This window comes from Thamnophis sirtalis, unplaced genomic scaffold, assembly GCF_051295495.1.
Source record: "Thamnophis sirtalis isolate CommonGarterSnake01/CBP01778 unplaced genomic scaffold, rThaSir2_p1.2 scaffold_14, whole genome shotgun sequence".
Lineage (NCBI taxonomy): Eukaryota > Metazoa > Chordata > Lepidosauria > Squamata > Natricidae > Thamnophis > Thamnophis sirtalis.
This window is the reverse complement of record NW_028261394.1, coordinates 28,819,638-28,839,245: the sequence shown is the minus strand read 5'-3', so window position 1 is coordinate 28,839,245 and position 19,608 is coordinate 28,819,638. Positions and strand designations below refer to the sequence as shown.

Sequence of the window (19,608 nt, the reverse complement as noted above, 5' to 3'; positions counted from 1 at the left end):
ATTTAGTTCATTTAGGTGTGGCCAATCTTGGCAACTTGTAAAACCTGTTGGACTTCAATTCTGGGAGAATTCCCACAATTGAAGTCCCCAGATCCCAGAATTCTCCAGCCACCCATGCTGGCTGGGGAATTCTGGGAGTTGAAGTCCACAAGTCTTAAAATGGCCAAGGTTGGACACCCGTGAGCCAGACAAGGAGGAAAAACTCTACTCTTAACTTTGATGAAGCAAGAAAAGAAAAGCTTAAAGTAACACCAAACCTTTTTTATTAATATAAATTAATATGAGGTCTTGATTAAGGATAAAGTTTGAAAAGGGTCACTGCCTTTTAAGCTGGGTGCAACTATTGAGTTAGGATTCTCCCTTTGGTGCAACTGACAGTAACCCGCTTACACATTTCAAAGGCTGGCTTGATTTATGGTTTAACAAGCTCCCTGGAGCCAACCAGTAGAAGCTTACTCAACAAACTGTAACAATCTTCCACAATTATTAACCCAAGCTGCAAAATATCACATAATTAGACCAATAGAGAACACCCTTCTTTGGTTGTCTGTGAGAAATAATGAGTTTCGGAAAACACAGCGAATCTTGGCTTCTTCCAAGCTACTGTGTTTTTCTGAGGCTACTTAAAGATAAAGGTTTCCCTTGCACATACGTGCTAGTCGCTCCCGACTCTAGGGGGTGGTGCTCATCTCCGTTTCAAAGCCAAAGAGCCAGCATTGTCCAAAGACCTCTCCACGATCATGTGGCCAGCATGATTAAACGCCGAAGGCTCACGGAACACTGTTACCTTCCCACCAAAGATGGTCCCTATTTTTCTACTTGCACTTTTATAGGCTTTCGAACTGCTAGGTTGGTAGAAGCTGGGACAAGTAACGGGCGCTCACTCCGTTACGCGGTGCTAGGGATTCGAACCGCTGACCTTTCTGATCGACAAGCTCAGCATCTTAGCCACTGAGCCATCGTGTCCCTTTGCAACTGCTTAGGATGAGCCATAACCAGAGTCCTGCCCTCAGTCCAAATGACGTGGTATTCGCATTGCTAACAAAGTGGAAGCTTTGGGGGGAGGGGGGGGCTACAGCAGTTCAGAGCATGATTAAATTTCCCAAAAGGCCCAAGACAAGGAGTGGTGTTTTTTGCAGGAGCATCAGAATAAAGCAGTTTGTGCAACAGGATCTTTTTTTGTAAGGAAAAAAAAACTACTGTCCTTTTGAGCATTGAACTCGGAGAAATGACTCGCCGTCACTGGCTGGCACCAACTCTCATTCATAGTAAACAAAGGAGAAATCCCAGAATTCTTTCGGATCCGGTGCCTGCTCCAAACTACGCTGATTAATGTACTTCACGAATTTCAGTGTCTCTCGATCTCTGTAAACTAAAGCCAAGCAATTGGCCTCTGGATTCACCGTCAGCAGCTTGGAGAGAGAATAAAACAAGGGCAGTTAAGTAAAACAACCTGTGTTTACTACTTTCTAAGGAGCGTGCAGGAAAACCTTACTTTCATGGCTGCATCTGTGCAGTCCTGCCCATATGAGGGGTTTCAAAAAAACGAGAAACATTTAGGCTGCATGCACAGAAGAACAGAAACTATAATTTCCCATAAAAAATAAACATTAAGGTAGCTTCACCGCAGCATGGAAAATAGGATTGTCAGTGGCTACTCATTAAGAGTAGATGAGATGCTACATTCATTAGGCTCATGTTCAAATTCACAGAGGCATCTTGAGCGGCTACTGTGGGAACAAAATGTCCCTCTATTCAGGCAGCTCCGGTCCTTTTGAAACGGCACAAAAAAGGCAAATTCTTGGCTTGAAACAATGATGGAAAGTAGAAACTTGGCAGTAACATAACACCATTAGCAATGCTCTTATGACGGAGTATTTTGTTCAGTTTTGTCAATGCACCTTAGAAAAAGATACCACGGGATTTAACAAAAAAAGGGGGAGGATACCAAAGTGATTACTGGATTGAATCAGATGCCCTGCAGGGTGAAACAAACAATTGTGGTATATGATGGGTAGAGCAAGAGAGGAAATGATATAAATAAGAACAAGCATACAGGTAAAAGTCTGTAGAGATTCTCCATCATCCAGGTCATGGTTGCCCCAAAGGTGCTTTTTCAAGAGGCAACGGGACTTTCTTGTTTTTTCTTAGAAGATGTTTCGCTTCTCATCCAAGAAGCTTCTTCAGCTCTGACTGGATAGTGGGGAATGGAAGGGTTTATATTCCTTGCAGACAGCTGGTCATTTGCATCCTTTTGCAAGTCCAGTTGCCTCCTGAAAAAAGCACCTTTGGGACAACCATGACTTGGAGGAGTGAGACTCTCTACAGACTTTTAGCCATACAATTTGGGACGAACACCATTGGAATGGTGTGGGAATAGGAATGGATTTCCAGAGGAAAAAATTGCAGACTACAGGGACCATTTGTACCACTCAGGTGACCCTGAGGACACAGATAAACCCCCAAGTGGCCTCAACGACCCTCTAAAAGGATGCAAATGACCAGCTGTCTGCCAGGAATATACATCCATCCTCTCCCCACCATCCAGTCAGAGCTGAAGAAGATTCTTGGCTGAGAAGCAAAACATCTTCAAAGAAAAAACAAGGAAGTCCAGTTGCCTTCTGAAAAAGCACCATTGGGACATGTCTACAGGTAGTCCTCAACTTACAACCATTTGTTGACTGACCGGCATTCAAAAAATTGCACAATTGCAACTGTTGCAGCATTCCCCCAGTCATAGGATCAAGATTTGTACACTTGCACTTGTGCAATTTCCCCAGCTGCCATCCCACAAAGTCAAGGGGAAGCAGACTTACAACGAATGCGTGAATCACTTAACTTCAATGATTCGCTTAACAACTGAGAGAAAAAAAAAGAATAATGATTGGGCACAGCTCACTTAACACCACCTTGCTTAGCAAGAGAAATTCTGTTCCTATTTGTGGTTGAAAGTTGGGGACTACCTGTAGAACAGGGGTGTCAAACTCAAGGCCCACAGGCTGGATCAGACCTGCGGGGTGCTTAGATCTGCCCCACAAGGCTGCCCTGGAAACAAAGGACCGGTTCGCGGTGCCTTTGCCAGCAAAAATGCCCCCCACCCCCAGCTCCATTTTTGCTGGCAAAGGGTTGCAGGAGACTGGTGTGGCCGAAAACGGAGCCTGGGCCCCCTGCATGCATCCATCCCCCGAGTTCTGTTTTCGCTGGCAAAGGGATAGCAAACCAAACTAAAAACAACAGGAGAATGAAGAGTGAAGGAAAAAGAAGGAGATAACGACAGTGAGGGACGGTCTGAAGGAAGTCCTGCCTTACCACTTGGCCACCACAGATGCCACGGATACGAGTGATGAGTTGGCCACCACCACACCCGCCTCCTGAGGTCAAATCCAACCCTTATGCGCCCCTCCATGAAACCGAGTTTGATACCCCTGCTGTAGAATAGTTAAGGTTGTTTCACACTTATTCCATCGGCTGCCCAGTGCCGACTGGCGACCACCTGGAGGAGAGCCTTCTCTGTGGCTGCTCCGGCCCTCTGGAACGAGCTCCCCGTGGAGAGCTCGAACCCTCACCACCCTCCAGGCCTTCCGCAAAGCCCTTAAAACCTGGCTGTTCCGACCGGCCTGGGGCTAATGAGCTTTTGTCCCCCCTCGAATGGTATGGTTGTTGTGTGCTTTTAAATTGTGTATTGTTCTGTTCGTCTTTTTATTCCTTATTTGTACTCCCCCCCCCCCTCTTGACTTGGATTGTGAGCCGCCCTGAGTCCCCTTTGGGGAAAAGGGCGGCATAGAAATTAATTCAATTCAATTCACCCTCTGCTCCAATTTTGCATAGTTCCCGCAATCCAACACAGTTCTGGGCACCGAGATTCCTTTTATTACTTCACTATCCCCTTGCATGATAATGAGGCCAAAGTCACCAAGATATCCTGCTTTTCAAGTGGCATGCAGAGCTGTCACATACAGGTAAAGCGGTTCTCTAGCCCAGTGTTTCTCAACCTTGGCAACTTGAAGATGTCCGGACTTCAACTCCCAGAATTCCCCAGCCAGCATTCGCTGGCTGGGGAATTCTGGGAGTTGAAGTCCGGACATCTTCAAGTTGCCAAGGTTGAGAAACACTGCTCTAGCCTTTTAAGAAGGAGCCGTGAGCTACTTCCCAAGGCTGGACATCTGGAAAGGGGGAGAGATAGGAAGAGCTTAAACGACCCGTGGGCTGAGCAGTGCCCCCGAAAATGGAAAATTGAAAAAAAACAAAAACCGTTTACCTCTTCATCTTCACCTTTTGCAATGTAGGAAGTGAAGCCTCCCGATTCGACGTCCCAATCTTAAAAGGAATGAACATCGCGTTTTAAATTTTAAAGCGAGCAGCCGCAAAACAAATCCACTTGCCCAAACACAACGGTAAGATGGATTGATTTTGGTGGATTTATGTGCTGCTCATCTCTAGAGGCTAGGGGAGACTGGGTGGCTGAGCAACCATTGGCACTAAGAAGATTTTAAAATTTGTTTTTAGAGGAAGGTTGGCCAACTCAACAGGAAAGATCTAATGATGGCTTTGGATTGTGAAGAGAGGTGTATACAACATCTGCAAGGATGAAAATGCAAGCAGTTTCCAGGGATGTTCAAGTCATCCAGGTCATGATTGTCCCAAAGATACCTTTTTTTCAAGAGGACTTTCTTGTTTTTTTTTTGTTTTGAAGACGTTTCGCTTCTCATCCAAGAAGCTTCCTAGATGAGAAGCGAAACGTCTTTAAAAAAACCAACCAGAAAATCCAGTTGCCTCTTGAAAAAAAAAGCACCCTTTGGACAGTTTCCAGGCAGATATTATAGTTTGTCATTTAGGCATAAATGATTTTCCCCTTCTGGGGTTAACTCTGGATTATCTTCTTGCATTCATGGATAAAGCAAATGGCTCAAAACGAAGATGCTTCAAGCTTAACCAATGTTGGCTGATTTGGAAGATCGGTGAGTGGAAAACCTGTTGCTTGGGACCGGCTGAGTTGAATCCCTTCCGTGGTGCTTCAACAAGGTGCTGCCTCTCCCCTTGGCCTTCCTTCCTTCCTTTGATGGAAGGAGGGGCAGGGAAAGCCCTCCCCGTGAACAGTTTCGGGCAAGCTTAAAAATGAAACCCACCTTCTCCCCCACAGAAGAGCAGCAGATCCAGGGCGAACTCTGCCCTTTCGGCATCGTGGATCAGTGTGTAGCACCCTTTCCTCCAGCGTCTCAGTTCTCCAGCGCAAAGTGGGACGCCTGAGGGGAGAAAAGAGCAGATGTTCTCGGCTTTCAGGAGGACCACGCCCCATTTTGAAGAATAGGGTGAGGGAGGGCGGAAAAAAACCTCTGTTCTTAAGAGTCTATGGCAGTGTTTGTCAACCATGGCGTCTTTAAGTCCTGTGGACTTCAACTCCCAGAATCCCCCAGCCAGCTGCTGGCTGGGGGATTCTGGGAGTTGAAGTCCACAGGACTTAAAGACGCCATGGTTGACAAACACTGGACTTGGGGGATTCTCAGTCATCCAGGTCATGGTTGCCCCAAAGGTGCTTTTTTTCAGGAGGCAACTGGACTTTTTTCTTCAAAGACGTTTCGCTTTTCATCCAAGAAGCTTCTTTAGCTCTGACTGGGAGGTGGGAAATGGAAGGATTGATGCTCCTTGCAGACAGCTGGTCATTTGCATCCTTTGAGAGAGTCCTTGAGGCCGCTTGGGAGGTCTTTCTGTGTCCTCAGGGTCACCTGAGTGGTGCAAATGGGTGTGGAGCCTTCTTGGCTGCAGGGTGTTTTCTGCCCTGGGTCCCTTCCCTGTTGACGGGCGCAGGATGATGGGTATGAATCTGTGTTGTCTGCATCTCAAACTGAAGTGCAAGAGGTTCTTGTAGTAGTCTGCATTTCCCCCCCCCCTCTGGAAATCTGTTCATGCATCATTCAAAAGGGGGGACAGGGCAGAAAATATCCTACAAGAAGGCTTCACACACATCTGCACTACTCAGGTGACCCTGAGGACACAGACAAACCTCCAAGGGCTTCAAGGATCCTCAAAAAGGATGCAAATGACCAGCTGCTTGCAAGGAATATAAATCCTTCCATTCCCCAACCATCCAGTCAGAGCTGAAGAAGCTTCTTGGATGAGAAGCAAAACGTCTTCAAAGAAAAAAGTCAGAAAGCCCAGTTGCCTCCCGAAAAAACACCTTTGGGCCATCCTGTTCTTAGATTTCCCCAGAGTAAGTTCTGAACCTCTGAAGTTTCACATCGCTGGGATGGGCTCAACAACCTCCATTCAGGCCGATACTGAAGCCAACAATTTTTCAATATGGACAGGAAGGAGGTCACCATTAGACAAGAACCTCCTTAATGGGACATCTCCGCTGTTAAGAGACCCCATGAAGAAAAGACAATGGAAGTGGGAAGAGTTGGTGCCCAGTGGTGGGATTCAAATTTTTTTTACTACCGGTTTTGTGGGTGTGGCTTGCTAAGCGTGGCAGGGGAAGGTTACTACAAAATCTCTATTCCCTCCCCACTCCTGGGGAAGGATACTGCAAAATCTGTATTCCCTTCCCATTCCTGGGGAAGGATACTGCAAATCTCCATTCCCTCCCCACTCCAGGGGAAGGATACTGCAAAATCTCTATTCTCTCCCCACTCCTGGGGAAGGATACTGCAAAATCTGTATTCTCTTCCCATTCCCGGGGAAGGTTACTACAAAATCTCTATTCTCTCCCCACTCCTGGGGAAGGATACTGCAAAATCTGTATTCCCTTCCCATTCCTGGGGAAGGATACTGCAAATCTCCATTCCCTCCCCACTCCAGGGGAAGGATACTGCAAAATCTCTATTCTCTCCCCACTCCTGGGGAAGGATACTGCAAAATCTGTATTCTCTTCCCATTCCTGGCGAAGGTTACTACAAAATCTCTATTCCCTGCCCACTCCAGGGGAAGGATACTGCAAAATCCACATTTCCTCCGGATCAGCTGGGACTCAGGAGGCAGAGAATAGATGGGGGCGGGGGCTAAGGGAGGAAGGGATGAAAAGGCCTCTGTTTCCACCTCAACTTGTGTGGGGAGGAAGAGGCCAAAAGAAACAATTTGTACACATGGAGACAGATCAAAATAAACAGCCACAGCGATGGGAGAGAGAACGGGAGTTTCCTGATGGTAAACAGGGCTGATGATGTGTCCTGACAGGGCAAGTGGGTAACCAGGGAGAGTGAAGAATTCCCCAACATCCTGAAACTGGGCTCACTGCGACATGCCGAGCCGCGCTCATTCAGAATCACCCTGGACAGAATAAAATGGGATCCTGGGCTCTTCTTTGGACTTGGCAGATTTCACAAAGGGCTGCTCAGTTCCTTTTCAAATTTCATTCACCCAGGCAGGAAAACAAAAAACAAACCAAAAAGAAAAGAAAAACATGCATTAAAAAAAAATGAAACTGCTCCCTCCTGTGCTCCCGAGGAATTCCAGCAAATGTACTGCAGTAATAATATGAAAAAATCCATATTTGGTGAAAAAAGCTTACTTTAAGATTTTGCCTGTTCTGACTAAGGCTTCCCGAGAGCATGAAGCAAACTCCTTGTCCCGACAAAAAACCCTTTTATTAATTTACTGTTAATTCTGCTCATTCACATCCAGCGAAGTCTTTCAAGGGAGGATTTACAGTCACAAACCTTATCTGGCTTGGAGAGCTACGAGGCCAAAATCTGCAAAACTTGGGCAGGACTCTCGTAGAGTCACAAACCAATTAAGCAAACTAATTGTCTCCTGCAAACTCCACTCCCCTTTCCCTCCCCTTTTATTTCCTCTGGGAGGGGGCATTCATCGTCCACTTGTGGCCTTACTCCCAAGTCGACCCCTATTCTTTAGCCTTCGTCTGGCAACTGGGAACAGGCTCCAGCTGTTTGTCTGCCTCACTGATGTCTGCTGATAACTGTCAGACGGCCCTGGCCCCCTCTCTGCCTCCAACACAGAGCCCTCATCAGAGCCTTCCCCAGACTCCAAGACCGGCCCATGTTTCTCCCCAACCTCCTCACTCTCCGAATCTGCTGCCAGCTCTGCTGGTGGGCCACAACTCTGCCCAATTTCTACCGATCAACTTAAAAATATTCATTTGGCTTAGATCAAGAGTTTATGTCGGACGGTAATATACCTACCTAGTGAGTTCTCAAAATGCTCACATCAAAGGGGAGCTGAGGAGATGTAATATATAGGGATTACTAAGCATGTGGGGCACATTGAGATTTGGACAGATTTATTGGCTAAAGCTCAATATACCATTCTCTTGGTTTTCCTCATTTTCGGGGATGCTCCCTGGTGCCTCGGTACAGTCGACATTGCCAGCTTCCTCTTGACTGCTGGGTCCTTGTGAGCTTTCAGAAGTCTCTCCCCCTCTTTCCTCTTCCTCCTCTGGGGCTAGAAAATGCAGTTTCAGGCCCGTGAAATTGGAAAGGAGCAAGAACAAGGCCTCGGACCGCAAGAGCTCCAAGCACTCTCTTAAAGTGGCTGGCAAGCTTTTCTCCTCTGCTTTCTCGTAATGCCTACAAAAGACAGTAAGCTTAATTAGGGAGGACTTTCCTACACTTCCTTTCTTCAAAATGCTTTGCTGTCTGGAATTTCATATCCTCGTTTCCTTAACTAGCCTATAAGACGACCGGCCGGATTAACTGAAATTCTCAAGATGATCCAGTTTTATAAGAGATTCTCGCATTACGTTCACAGATCTCTTGACGCAGGAGCCAAATCCATCTGGCACAGGTTGGTGGTGGCTGGAAACCTGCTCAACTGAACCCAGCTGCTCAGTTGGGAGTGACGCAGCCTGAAACAGCCTTACCTTTTGTTGGGAGGCCCTCTGCTGCTCCAGGTGAGTCCTTCCATCTCCAGAGCTTTGCAAACCAGCTCATACTTGTCTCTCTAGAAACCAAGCAGAAGGAAAGCTCATCTGAAGCAAGCTCTTGTTGGGAGCAGAGTTTGCAAAAGCAGCTGATGGAGGAGCCAGATGGAATTAATTCTTTGGTTGAATTTAAGTTAAGTGAGTCCGTTCCCCCTGCCTTTTACATCCTTTCTGGCCACGGTTGTTAAGCGAATCGTTGCAGTTATTAAGTTAGCGACGTGGTTGTTAAGGGAATCTGGCTTCCCTGTTGATTTTGTTTGTCAAAGGTCACAAAAATGGAAAATATGACCCCCCCGGACACTGCAACCGTCATAAATATGAATCAGTTGCTAAGCATCCGAATTTTATTCAAATGACCATGTAGATGCTGCACTGGTCATATGTGTGAAAAATAGCCATAAGTCACTTTATTCCAGTGCCATTGTAACTTTGAACGGTCACTAAACAAACTGTTGTAAGTCAAGGACGACTCGGCACCTCTCAACCTGTCACGTGAAGCTGAAAGAACTGTGAGAATAGGGATCGTGTCTGTTTGCCTTATCGCCTTGCACCCAAGAATTGCTGGCCTCACCTTGAGAAAGTCTTTCAGCAAGATCTCAGATCGATCTTCAAATTCCTCCTGGATCTGCGCTTGGGAATCCATGTCCAAATAAACTGGATTGATCCAATCATACAAGATTTCGTGCTGGAAAAATGTGGAGGAACAGAAGACAAGGCCGAAATTTACACTATGGCACTGAAAATTAACTTATCTTAAAGTAACCACCTTTGTTCTTTGTTGCTCTTATTTCCAGAAATAGAATAGAATACAATAAGAAGAGTGGAGTCGGGTGGAGTGGAATAGAATAGAATACAATAAGAAGAGTGGAGTGGAATAGAATAGAATATACTAAGAAGAGTGGAGTGGAACAGAATAGAATACAAGAAGAGTGGAGTGGAATAGAATAGAATATACTAAGAAGAGTGGAGTGGAACAGAATAGAATACAAGAAGAGTGGAGTGGAATAGAATAGAATATACTAAGAAGAGTGGAGTGGAATAGAATGGAATACAAGAAGAGTGGAGTGGAATAGAATAGAATATACTAAGAAGAGTGGAGTGGAACAGAATACAATAAGAAGAGTTGAGTGGAATAGAATAGAATATACTAAGAAGAGTGGAGTGGAACAGAATAGAATAGAATACAATAAGAAGAGTGAAGTGGAATAGAATAGAATAAGAAGAGGAGTGGAATAGAATAGAATAGAATAGAATAAGAAGAGCGGAGTGGAACAGAATAGAATGCAATAAGAAGAGGGGAGTGGAGTGGAATAGAATACAATAAGAAGAGTGAAGTGGAATAGAATAGAATGCAATAAGAAGAGTGGAGTGGAATAGAATAGAATACAATACAATAAGAAGAGTGGAGTGGAGTGGAACAGAATACAATAAGAAGAGTGGAGTGGAATAGAATAGAACAGAATACAATAAGGAGTGGAGTAGAATAGAATAAGAAGAATGGAGTGGAATAGAATAGAATAAGAAGAGTGGAGTGGAATAGAATAGAATACAATACAATAAGAAGAGTGGAGTGGAGTGGAACAGAATACAATAAGAAGAGTGGAGTGGAATAGAATAGAATACAATAAGGAGTGGAGTGGAATAGAATAGAATACAGTAAGGAGCGTGGAGTGGATTGGAATAGAATAGAATAAGAAGAGTGGAGTGGAGTAGAATAGAATTCTTTATTGGCCAAGTGTGACTGGACACACAAGGGATTTGTCTTTGGAGCAGATGCTCTCAGTGTATATAAAAATACAAGATACTTTTGTCATGGATCACTTAATGATAGTCATAGGATAGAAATAAGCAATTAAATCATACTAGGAAACAATCAATATAAATCGTAAGGATACAAGCAACAAAGTTACAGTCATACAGTCATAAGTGGGAGGAGATGGGTGATAGGAACGATGAAATGATTAATAGTAATGCAGACTTAGTAAATGATAAATTCTGGTACGTGCTTGACATGCATAATCCAGTACAGTGTTTCTCAACTTAAGTCAACTTTAAGATGTATGGATTTCAACTCCCAGAATTCAGCCAACTCAAGCGTCTTAAAGTTGACCAGGCCCAGAAAATACTGGTCCAGCATGTATTGCACTCAGTAGTCAACACATCATCTTCATAACCACACTGAAGTGTGTATCACAGAGACACAAAGTTACAAACTGCAGCTTCTATTTGAAGAAATGACTACTCCCAATTTGCCCCCCCCCCCAAATGTTAGGCTAAAGATGAAACATGAAAGCAAAGGCAGAAACAATGGCCTTTTTAAATGTTAAAGTTTCTCCTTGGTAGGCCAGAGCAAGAATCAAAAGTCTTGTAGAACAACGCCACAATACTGCAGGTAGCAAGCAGCTTACATCACGGGGGATATGGGGGCTTCGTGGAATCCGTGGCTCGATATGACGTGGCGACCTCGCAACCGAAGGGCCGTGAAACCAGCCGCTCACCGACAGGCGGCATTTCTCTCTGGAAACGACTTCCGACACCTGGGATAGAGGAAAAGGCGAAAGAACATGTAAGCACTGATTTCTCAGACAAAGTTGCTGTCAGGAAATTTCTCATTTCTAGGTTAATTCTCCCCTTGCTTATGCAGGAAACCCTCACCACTTCAGACAAATCATTATCCAACATCTTCTTAAAAACTTCCAGTATTGGAGCATTCAGAACTTCTGGAGGCAAGTTGTTCCACTGATTAATTGTTCTAACCGTCAGGAAATTTCTCCTTAGTTTCAGGTTGCTTCTGTCCTTGATTAGTTTCCACCCGTTGCTTGTTTTAACCTCAGGTGCTTTGGAGAATAGTTTGACTCCCTCTTCTTTGTGGCAGCCCCTCAAACATTGGAACACTGCTATTGTGTCACCTCTGGTTCTTCTTTTCATTCGACTAGACAAACTCAATTCCTGCAACCGTTCTTCATAGGTTTTAGCCTCCAGCCCCCTAATCCTCTTTGTTGCTCTCCTCTGCACTCTTTCTAGAGTCTCGACACAAGGAGAAGGAACAATTGCTTACCTGGTGGAAGGAGACTGGTGATACTTCAAAGAAAGCCAGCGAGTTCCAGGAAGGGACCAAAGACTTGACAATCTGCAAAGGCTGGAAATGATCTGCCAGAGACAAGGACACATACAAGACACACACCAGTAAGCGCAACTATCTGGAATTCTCCCACTGCCTCCACATTTCACCACTTTCTGGCTTTGTCTGGCTTCTGAAGGAAAGAGAGGAAAAGTGACCCTTGGAGAAAGGTGAAAATAGAAGGACCAAGTTCACAAACAAGACTCGGCTTACAATCTAGAAGGGTCTAAGTCTCAATCCAGCCCTAATACCATAAGTATCACAAAGTGGTGGTATTCAGCCAGTTCAGACTGGTTCAGATGAACCAGAACCCGCTCGGTGATATGCTGTCCTATTTAGCCCTGTTTCCTAAGCCACGTGCATGCAAGCCATGTGTGCGAGCGAAGCGCATACATTTTCGGTGCATGGCGAACTGGTGGTAAAATTATATGAAACCCACCTGTGGTATCATACTGTGTAGCAGCACATTATGGCAGTACGAAAGCACATATCTAAAGATGGGGAGCCTGGAGTATGAAAGTCTACAGAGATTCTCAGTCATCTAGGTCACAGTTGTCGCAAAGATGCTTTTTCAAGAGGCAACTAGACTTCCTTATTTCTTCTTTGGAAGAGGTTGTCAACTTGTAAAGCGTTGCCATGACTATATTATCACGTTGGCATTGGAGGGAGGATTCCATGCATACCTTTGGCCAGAGTCGGACCTCATATTTCTACAACCTTGTTGGTGAATGTGATTTATGACCCAGACAGTGGGGAGGGGTAAAGTTCAAACACAATTAAGCGGAAGTCAGTTTTGGCTCCGCAGGAGAACATGCCAGAATGTTGATCCTAATAAATGAATGGATTTCTTTTGAACTTTGTCTTGAGGCTTGTAAATTAATTAGGTCATCTTCTGGGAACTTCACAGATGTTTTTCTTCTTATCCAAGAAGCCTCTCCAACTCTGACAGTAAAGTGGGGAATGGAAGGATTTATATTCCTTGCAGACGGAGCTGGTCATTTGCTTCCAAGCAGAGGGAAGACCTGCGGGAGTGCAAGGCCATGTTCCAGCGCCTGGAGGCTCACCGGGCTGAGATGATCAGCCAGTTCCAGGCCATGATGCAGTCCCACTGGAATGAGGCCCTCTGACTCTTTGCCATCAGTGGCACTTCCCTCCAGCCTTTTCCAAAAAAAACCACACTAGGAGGCTGAAGCAGATCCCCAAGTTGGAATTTCAGACCCCCTCTGACCCACAAACAAAGACCCCAAAGGGGGAGACTCTCTGCAGCGACACAAGCGTTCATTGCATGTATCCAACTCATAGTTTGAAGACCCCTGATTTAGTGCAATATAAAAAATACAAATAAATTTTCTGGGAATCAGCAAAATTTTCTGGTCCATGGGCCACCAGTTGGTGACCACTGATATAAGGTGTCAATCAAAGAGATGGAGGTGGGGGAGGAAGGGAAGAATGGACCCCTAAAGCTGAGCTGGCTTGAGCTCCTGAAGGGCAGGTACGATATAAAATCTACCAAAGCAGGCAAAAATAACTAAATCCTACCATCTGTACAGAAGAGATCCAAAGTGCCCCCATCGTGCTTATGCCAGGGGGGTACAAGATAAAGGATGAATGCGATTCGCCGCCCCTCCAGCTCATCATCATGACACAGCAGGGTATCTGGAACAAAACAGGAAATTGGTTTGTGTGAGGCACACAATGCAGCTAAAATAAAGCAGGGTGATCGAGTTGATTATGCACCATCAGGTCAGTGCTAATTCCTCGCACCCAAGTCCAAATCTATTGTTTGCGTTCCAATTCAACAGTATCTTCCCCATATTTCAAAGTATCCCAGAGCTGGAAAAAATCTTGGAGGACATCCAGTCCAGCCCTCTGCGCAAGGCAGGAGTCCTTATTGCATCCCAGACAAATGTTTGTCCAATCTCTTCTTGAAAACTTTCAGTGATGAAGCACCGACAACTTCTGGAGGCAAGTTGTTCCACTGATTAATTGTTCTCACTGTCAGGAAGTTTTCCTTAGTTCTAGGTTGGATCTCTCGTTAATAAAACTCCATTCGTTCCTTCTTGTCCTGCCCTCAGGTGCTTTGGAGAATAGGTTAACCCCCTCTTCTCGGGCACAAACCCTCAAGTATTGGAAGACAGCTCTCCTACCTCTCCTAATCCCTCTCTTCGTTAGACTTGTCATACCAAGTTCCCTTAATCGCTCATTGTACAATTTAGCTTCCGGATCCCTTATAATCTTCGTTGCTCTTCTCTGCACTCTTTCTAGAGTCTCAGCATTTTTAAAAAAAAATATTGTGCTGAGCAGAACTGGATGCAGTACTCCATCTGCCCAATGCTCAATTCTGTCAAGATCCTTCTGAATCTTCAGCCTATCTTGCAAAGTGTTTGCAATTCCCCCCAGCTCGGTATTGTCTGCAAATCTGATGAGTTCACCTTTTACCCCCTTATCTAGATCACTTATGATGATGTTGAAGAGTACTAGGCCTAAGATAGAATCTTGGGGTACCTCACTGCATGTTTTCCTCCACGTACATGCAATTCCATTGAGGATCAGCCAATTACAGATCCATTGGGTGGTGATGCTGTCTATCCCACACTGTTCTGCCTTAGCAAGATCAGGATATCGTCTACTTTGTCAAATGCCTTACTGAAGCCTAAGTAAATTATGTCTCCAGCATTTCCCTGATCCATTAACTTAGTCACTTTGTCAAAGAAGACAATAAGGTTTCAATATTTGTAGCTCAGGGTTGAAATGAGGGCTCCTTGGTGATCTCTGAGCTTGCTTGCACTCCTTACTAGCACTGATGATATTACCTAGTTAGGGTAATGAAACAACTGCAAGAAAACAAGCAAGCTCAGAGTACCAAGGACCCTTTCACAATAAGGTTTGTCCAGTATGATGTTTTTAAGAAACCCATGCTGGCTTCTAATAATCGTCATTAATTTTTAGGTGCTTACAAATCCGCTGCTCAATTATCTTTCCTGGATTTTTCAGGATCATACAGTTTCTTCTAGCAACACAATAGATCCATACCTTCAGGGTTCTTTTAATTCCTGGCTTACCTGTATATTCATATTTAGCACAAGACAGATCAATGGTTGGTTCCAGCTCTACCTGGATCACGTCAGAAAGCCAAGACCGGAATTCTTCAAAAAGAATTTTTCTAAAAGATGAGAGAGAAGACAGGTGAGTTTGCGGCATCTCAGCTCTATCTATTGTCTAAGCAAGGAGGCATTTTGGCGTTTGCTTTTGAAATTTTATAACCACTGTATTTTTTGGAGTATAAGACGCACCTTCCCCCCCTAAAAGTGTGTGGAAATGTTGGTGCGTCTTATACAACAAATAGAGACATTTTTGGCCTCCCGAAGCCTGCCCCCGCATCCCATTTTTGCACAAAATGGGCCTTTGTTTTGCAAAAGCAGAGGCATCTTTGCCTTCCCTCAGCTCCCAGAAGCACTCTGCAAGCTTCAGCAAGGCTGGGGAAAGCCAAAACGCCTCTGTTTTGTGAAAAGGGGGGCATTTTTGCCTTCCCCCAGCCCTGCTGAAGCCTGCAGAGTGCTCCTGGGAGCCAGAGAGGACAAAAACTTTTATTCCTTACTTCTTTGAAATTTTGGTGCATCTTATACACCGGTGCACCTTACAGTCCAAAAAAATACAGTAAATAGGGCCCAATTCCTCATAAAGGACATGTTCATGGTTCAAAGTAAATAATTGTAGAGAGGGATGGGCTATACATATAGTTAAATAAATACACACACTTTTCAAGCTGATCTAGCTGGACAATGAGCAAAGCCAGGACAATTGTTATAAATGGGAAAATGAAATGCCAACCATTACTTTACCTTCAGGCTGCAATTTTATAGAGCTAAATCTGCATTTGTAAAACCATAATTTGTAGAAGAAACTATAATAGCTTATTTTGCATATATATATATATATATATATATATATATATATATATATATATATATATATATATATATATATATATATATATATATATATATATATATATATATATATATGTGTGTGTCACAACCCCTGGTAAGCCCCAATTATGGGAGGAAGCTAACTGCTTCCAACATCTGTCAATCGGCTCGTCACAAGAGTCCATCACGACAGAAACCCAATATTTTTACTGTTGCCTTGCACAAACACACACACACACACACACACACACACATATATATATAAAGCCTAAATGTGTAGATTGCCACTACATCAAGTTAGGAACTAGGATAATTTTGCTGATTCTATTTGATGGCCAAATCAAAACAACAGGGCTAATTTACCTTAATGCTGCTACGTGGGGCCCTCCTCTCTTCTTTAGGTCATCTGACTTTGCAGCAAGAAAGACATATTAGATGATTTAGAGATGGAAATTTTTGCAGAAGAAAACCATACAATCACAACTTGGGCCAGTAGCTCTGTCATTAAACAAAGTGAATACTAAATGGAAAATCCTATGAACACAAGTGTGCTCTCCTTTGGAATGCTCACCCTGCCCTGTGCCAATTAGCAAGAAGAAAATTCATGTTTGCATTTACATCCATTGAAGAGGAAACTTCCCAAGATACTAAGCAGGCCACAACACAGGTAATGCACATCAAAAGCTTAATACAGTGGTGCTGGCAGTCCCCGTATGTTACATAAACAGCCTGGGCATTCCCCATTGCATGCCTGCTTATTCTCTTGTACAGTAATCCCTTTCTCTCCAAACTCTCCACTCTGCGTGATGGGAAGAAAAAAAAAACAGGTCAGGCAAAGGAAAAACGTACTGGTTGTAATGGTGATCACGTGGCTAAGGGACATGGTGAATGTAACAGGCATCGATTGTAAAGTTATTTTTTCAGCACTGTCATAACTTCAAAAAGTCACTGAACAAGGCAGTCAATAAGCAAATGTTTGGTATAACAGTGCCTTGCGTTAGTTCGGAGCACTCACCTGTTTGAACTTGTACAGATCATTACACTTTTCATGGAAATCTAGGCTCAGGAGTTCCCTCTGCAGCTCCTCCAGGAAGTCCTCGTTGGGGATGAAACCTGGAATAACACAGTGGGGGAAAGGCCCAGGATCCAGAGTGACTGCCTCTAGAGGAAACACAACCCATGCGGCAGGTTTTAGAGCTGGAGAGCATGATGGAAGTCATGACAAATAACACCCTATATTAAATAAGACTCTGTCTTGGGCTTTATTTTAGTCTTAACTTTCCTCATACGTGTGTGTATGTGTACGTATATGTATATATGTATATGTGTGTGTATTTATATTTATATTTTTATATATATGTTTTCATAGATTTTTCACGGGTGTAGGTATGCTGGTCTTGTTGTATTCGGGTCTTTTCCCCTGTAAGATTGAGATTGTGTTGGCAACGTTTCAGCGAGGTCGCCATCCTCAGGCTAGTGTTTAGCCAAAAATACACATACATACATACATACATACACATACACACACATATATATATACACACACACACACACGTTTGTGTGTATAATTATAATTGAATTTCTCTATCTAATATTACAATTTAATCATAAATTTAAATGTGAATTCTAATATCGAATTCTGCTTGAAGTCGTGTCCGACTCATTGTGACCTCATGGACAATGTTCCTCCAGGCCTTCCTGTCCTCTACCATCCTCTGGAGTCCATTTAAGCTCACGTCGACTGCTTCAGTGACTCCATCCAGCCACCTCCTTCACTGCCGTCCCCTTCTTCTTTTGCCCTCAATCTTTCCCTGCATGAGACTCTTCCCCAGTAAGTCCTTCCTTCTTCTTAAGTGGGCAAAATCTTTGAGTTTCCTCTTCAGGATCTGGCCTTCTAAAGAGCAGTCAGGGTGGATCTCCTCTAGGACTGACCGGTTGGATCGCCTTGCAGTCCAAGAGACTCGCAGGAGTCTTCTCCAGCACCAGAGTTCAAAGGCCTACATTCTTTTATGCCCAGCCTTCCTTATGGTCCAACTTTCACAGTCATCCATTGCAACTGGAAAAACCAGAGCCTTGACTATATGCACTTTTGTTGGCAGGGTGATGTCCCTGCTTTTTAATCTGCTGTCTAGATTTGCCATAGCTTTCCTCCCTAGGAGCAAAGCCTCTTTTAATTTCTTGGCTGCAGTCCTCATCTGTGGTGATCGTGGAGCCCAGGAAAATAAAATCTCTCACTACCTCCATTTCTTTCCCATCTATTTGCCAGGAATTGAGAGGGCCGGATGCCATGATCGTTCTCTTAATGTTGAGTTTCAAGCCAACTTTTACACTCTCCTTCTTCACCCACATTGAGGCTCTTTAGTCCCTCTTCACTTTCTGCCATTACAGTGGCATCATCTGCATATCTGAGGTTGTTGATATTTCTCCCGGCAATCTTAATGCCAACTTTTGATTCGTCTAGCCCTGCCTTTCTCATGATGTGCTCTGCATGTAAGTTAAATAGGCAGGAAGAAAGATACAGCCTTGCAAGATTCCTTTCCCAATTATGAACCAATCAGTGGTTCCCTGTCCGGTTCTCACTGTTGCTTCTTGACCCACATATAGGTTTCTCAAGAGACAAATAAGATGGCCTGATACTCCCACCTCTAACTTGCCACAATTTGCCACAACCAAAGGCTTTAGCATAGTCAATGAAGCAGAAGTAGATGTTTTTCTGGGAGTCCCTAGCTTTCTCCATGATCCAGCCTATGTTGGCGATTTGGATCTAGTTTCTCTGCCTCTACGAACATTCATATATCTCTATTTTAAGTTGGCTGTATAACATCATTGTATATGTCCCCCTCTCTATATATTACCTTATATTGTATACAGCTATGTGCATGTATGTAAATATCATAGCTCGCACATATAAAAATAATGGCCAGGATGAAACTCTAGCAATAAATAAAGATCAATGGCATTTTGCAAAGCATCTGGAAAATATCGGTGGGTTAAAGCTCAGTTGCACCTCCTGCCGGTCAATGCCAGCCACAACAGCCCCCTTGCCTCAATGAGGACAGGCCCCTTGGAACTCGCAGCACTTCCTGTTCCCGCTTACCATGCTGAAGCGGCTCCTGGCTGGCCCAAGCTGCGGCCACTTTCTCCTTCAAGGCCGGCTCCTTCAGGGCGGCAGAGAACTCCACGCAAATCTGCCGCTTCACGCGCTTCTTCGCGGCCGATCCCGGCAGGGCCGGCCGCCGCTTCGGTTTCCCGTTCATGCTTATCCTTGGGGGCACGTGCTCCAGCCGGAGAAACTACGACTCCCGACAGGCCCCGCCGGAGGACGTCACATCGAGGGGGGGGGTCTAAAAGGTCGACTTGTCCAATCATCGCGACGGGAGCTGGTAAAGCTTTTGCAGCGATGCCTCGAGACTTCCTGTGAAAGGGAACGGAAGTCCCACCTACCGCCCGCCAAATAAACAAACATCCGTCGAATTCGCATGGACGTTCATTGGGAGAGCTGTCTCGCCCTAGCGGCAGGGGATCTCCTTTTCCCGGTCGGCAGTTCGTCCGTTCGAATCCCTAGTACAGGTCTCCTGCGTTAGCAGGTTACTGGACTAGATGACCTCCAAGGTCCCTTCCAACTCCGCTATTGTTTACTGTCACGATAGTTTATGGTCGTACGAGTGGCATTTAGAACCGCCGAG

The 19,608-nt window shown here is 44.6% G+C and overlaps 1 protein-coding gene across 2 annotated transcripts; it reads right to left on the bottom strand.

The window, feature by feature from the left end:
• Positions 1–240: 240 nt before the first annotated feature.
• OGFOD1 (2-oxoglutarate and iron dependent oxygenase domain containing 1) lies at positions 241–19,596 on the bottom strand. 2 transcript variants are annotated; one of them, XM_087729123.1, is made up of 13 exons: positions 19,020–19,596; positions 16,938–17,083; positions 16,286–16,332; positions 15,056–15,156; positions 13,533–13,649; positions 11,931–12,022; positions 11,281–11,409; positions 9,444–9,557; positions 8,813–8,892; positions 8,257–8,519; positions 5,127–5,243; positions 4,259–4,317; positions 241–1,412 (listed from the first exon to the last, which is right to left on the bottom strand). In XM_087729123.1, exons 1-13 carry the CDS (start codon positions 19,177–19,179, stop codon positions 1,260–1,262), a joined length of 1,578 nt encoding a protein of 525 aa, XP_087585249.1. In that variant the 5' UTR covers positions 19,180–19,596; the 3' UTR covers positions 241–1,259. The 2 variants fall into 2 exon arrangements, with proteins under 2 accessions (XP_087585249.1, XP_087585250.1); XM_087729124.1 differs by having other exon boundaries at positions 16,938–17,035.
• Positions 19,597–19,608: the final 12 nt, after the last annotated feature.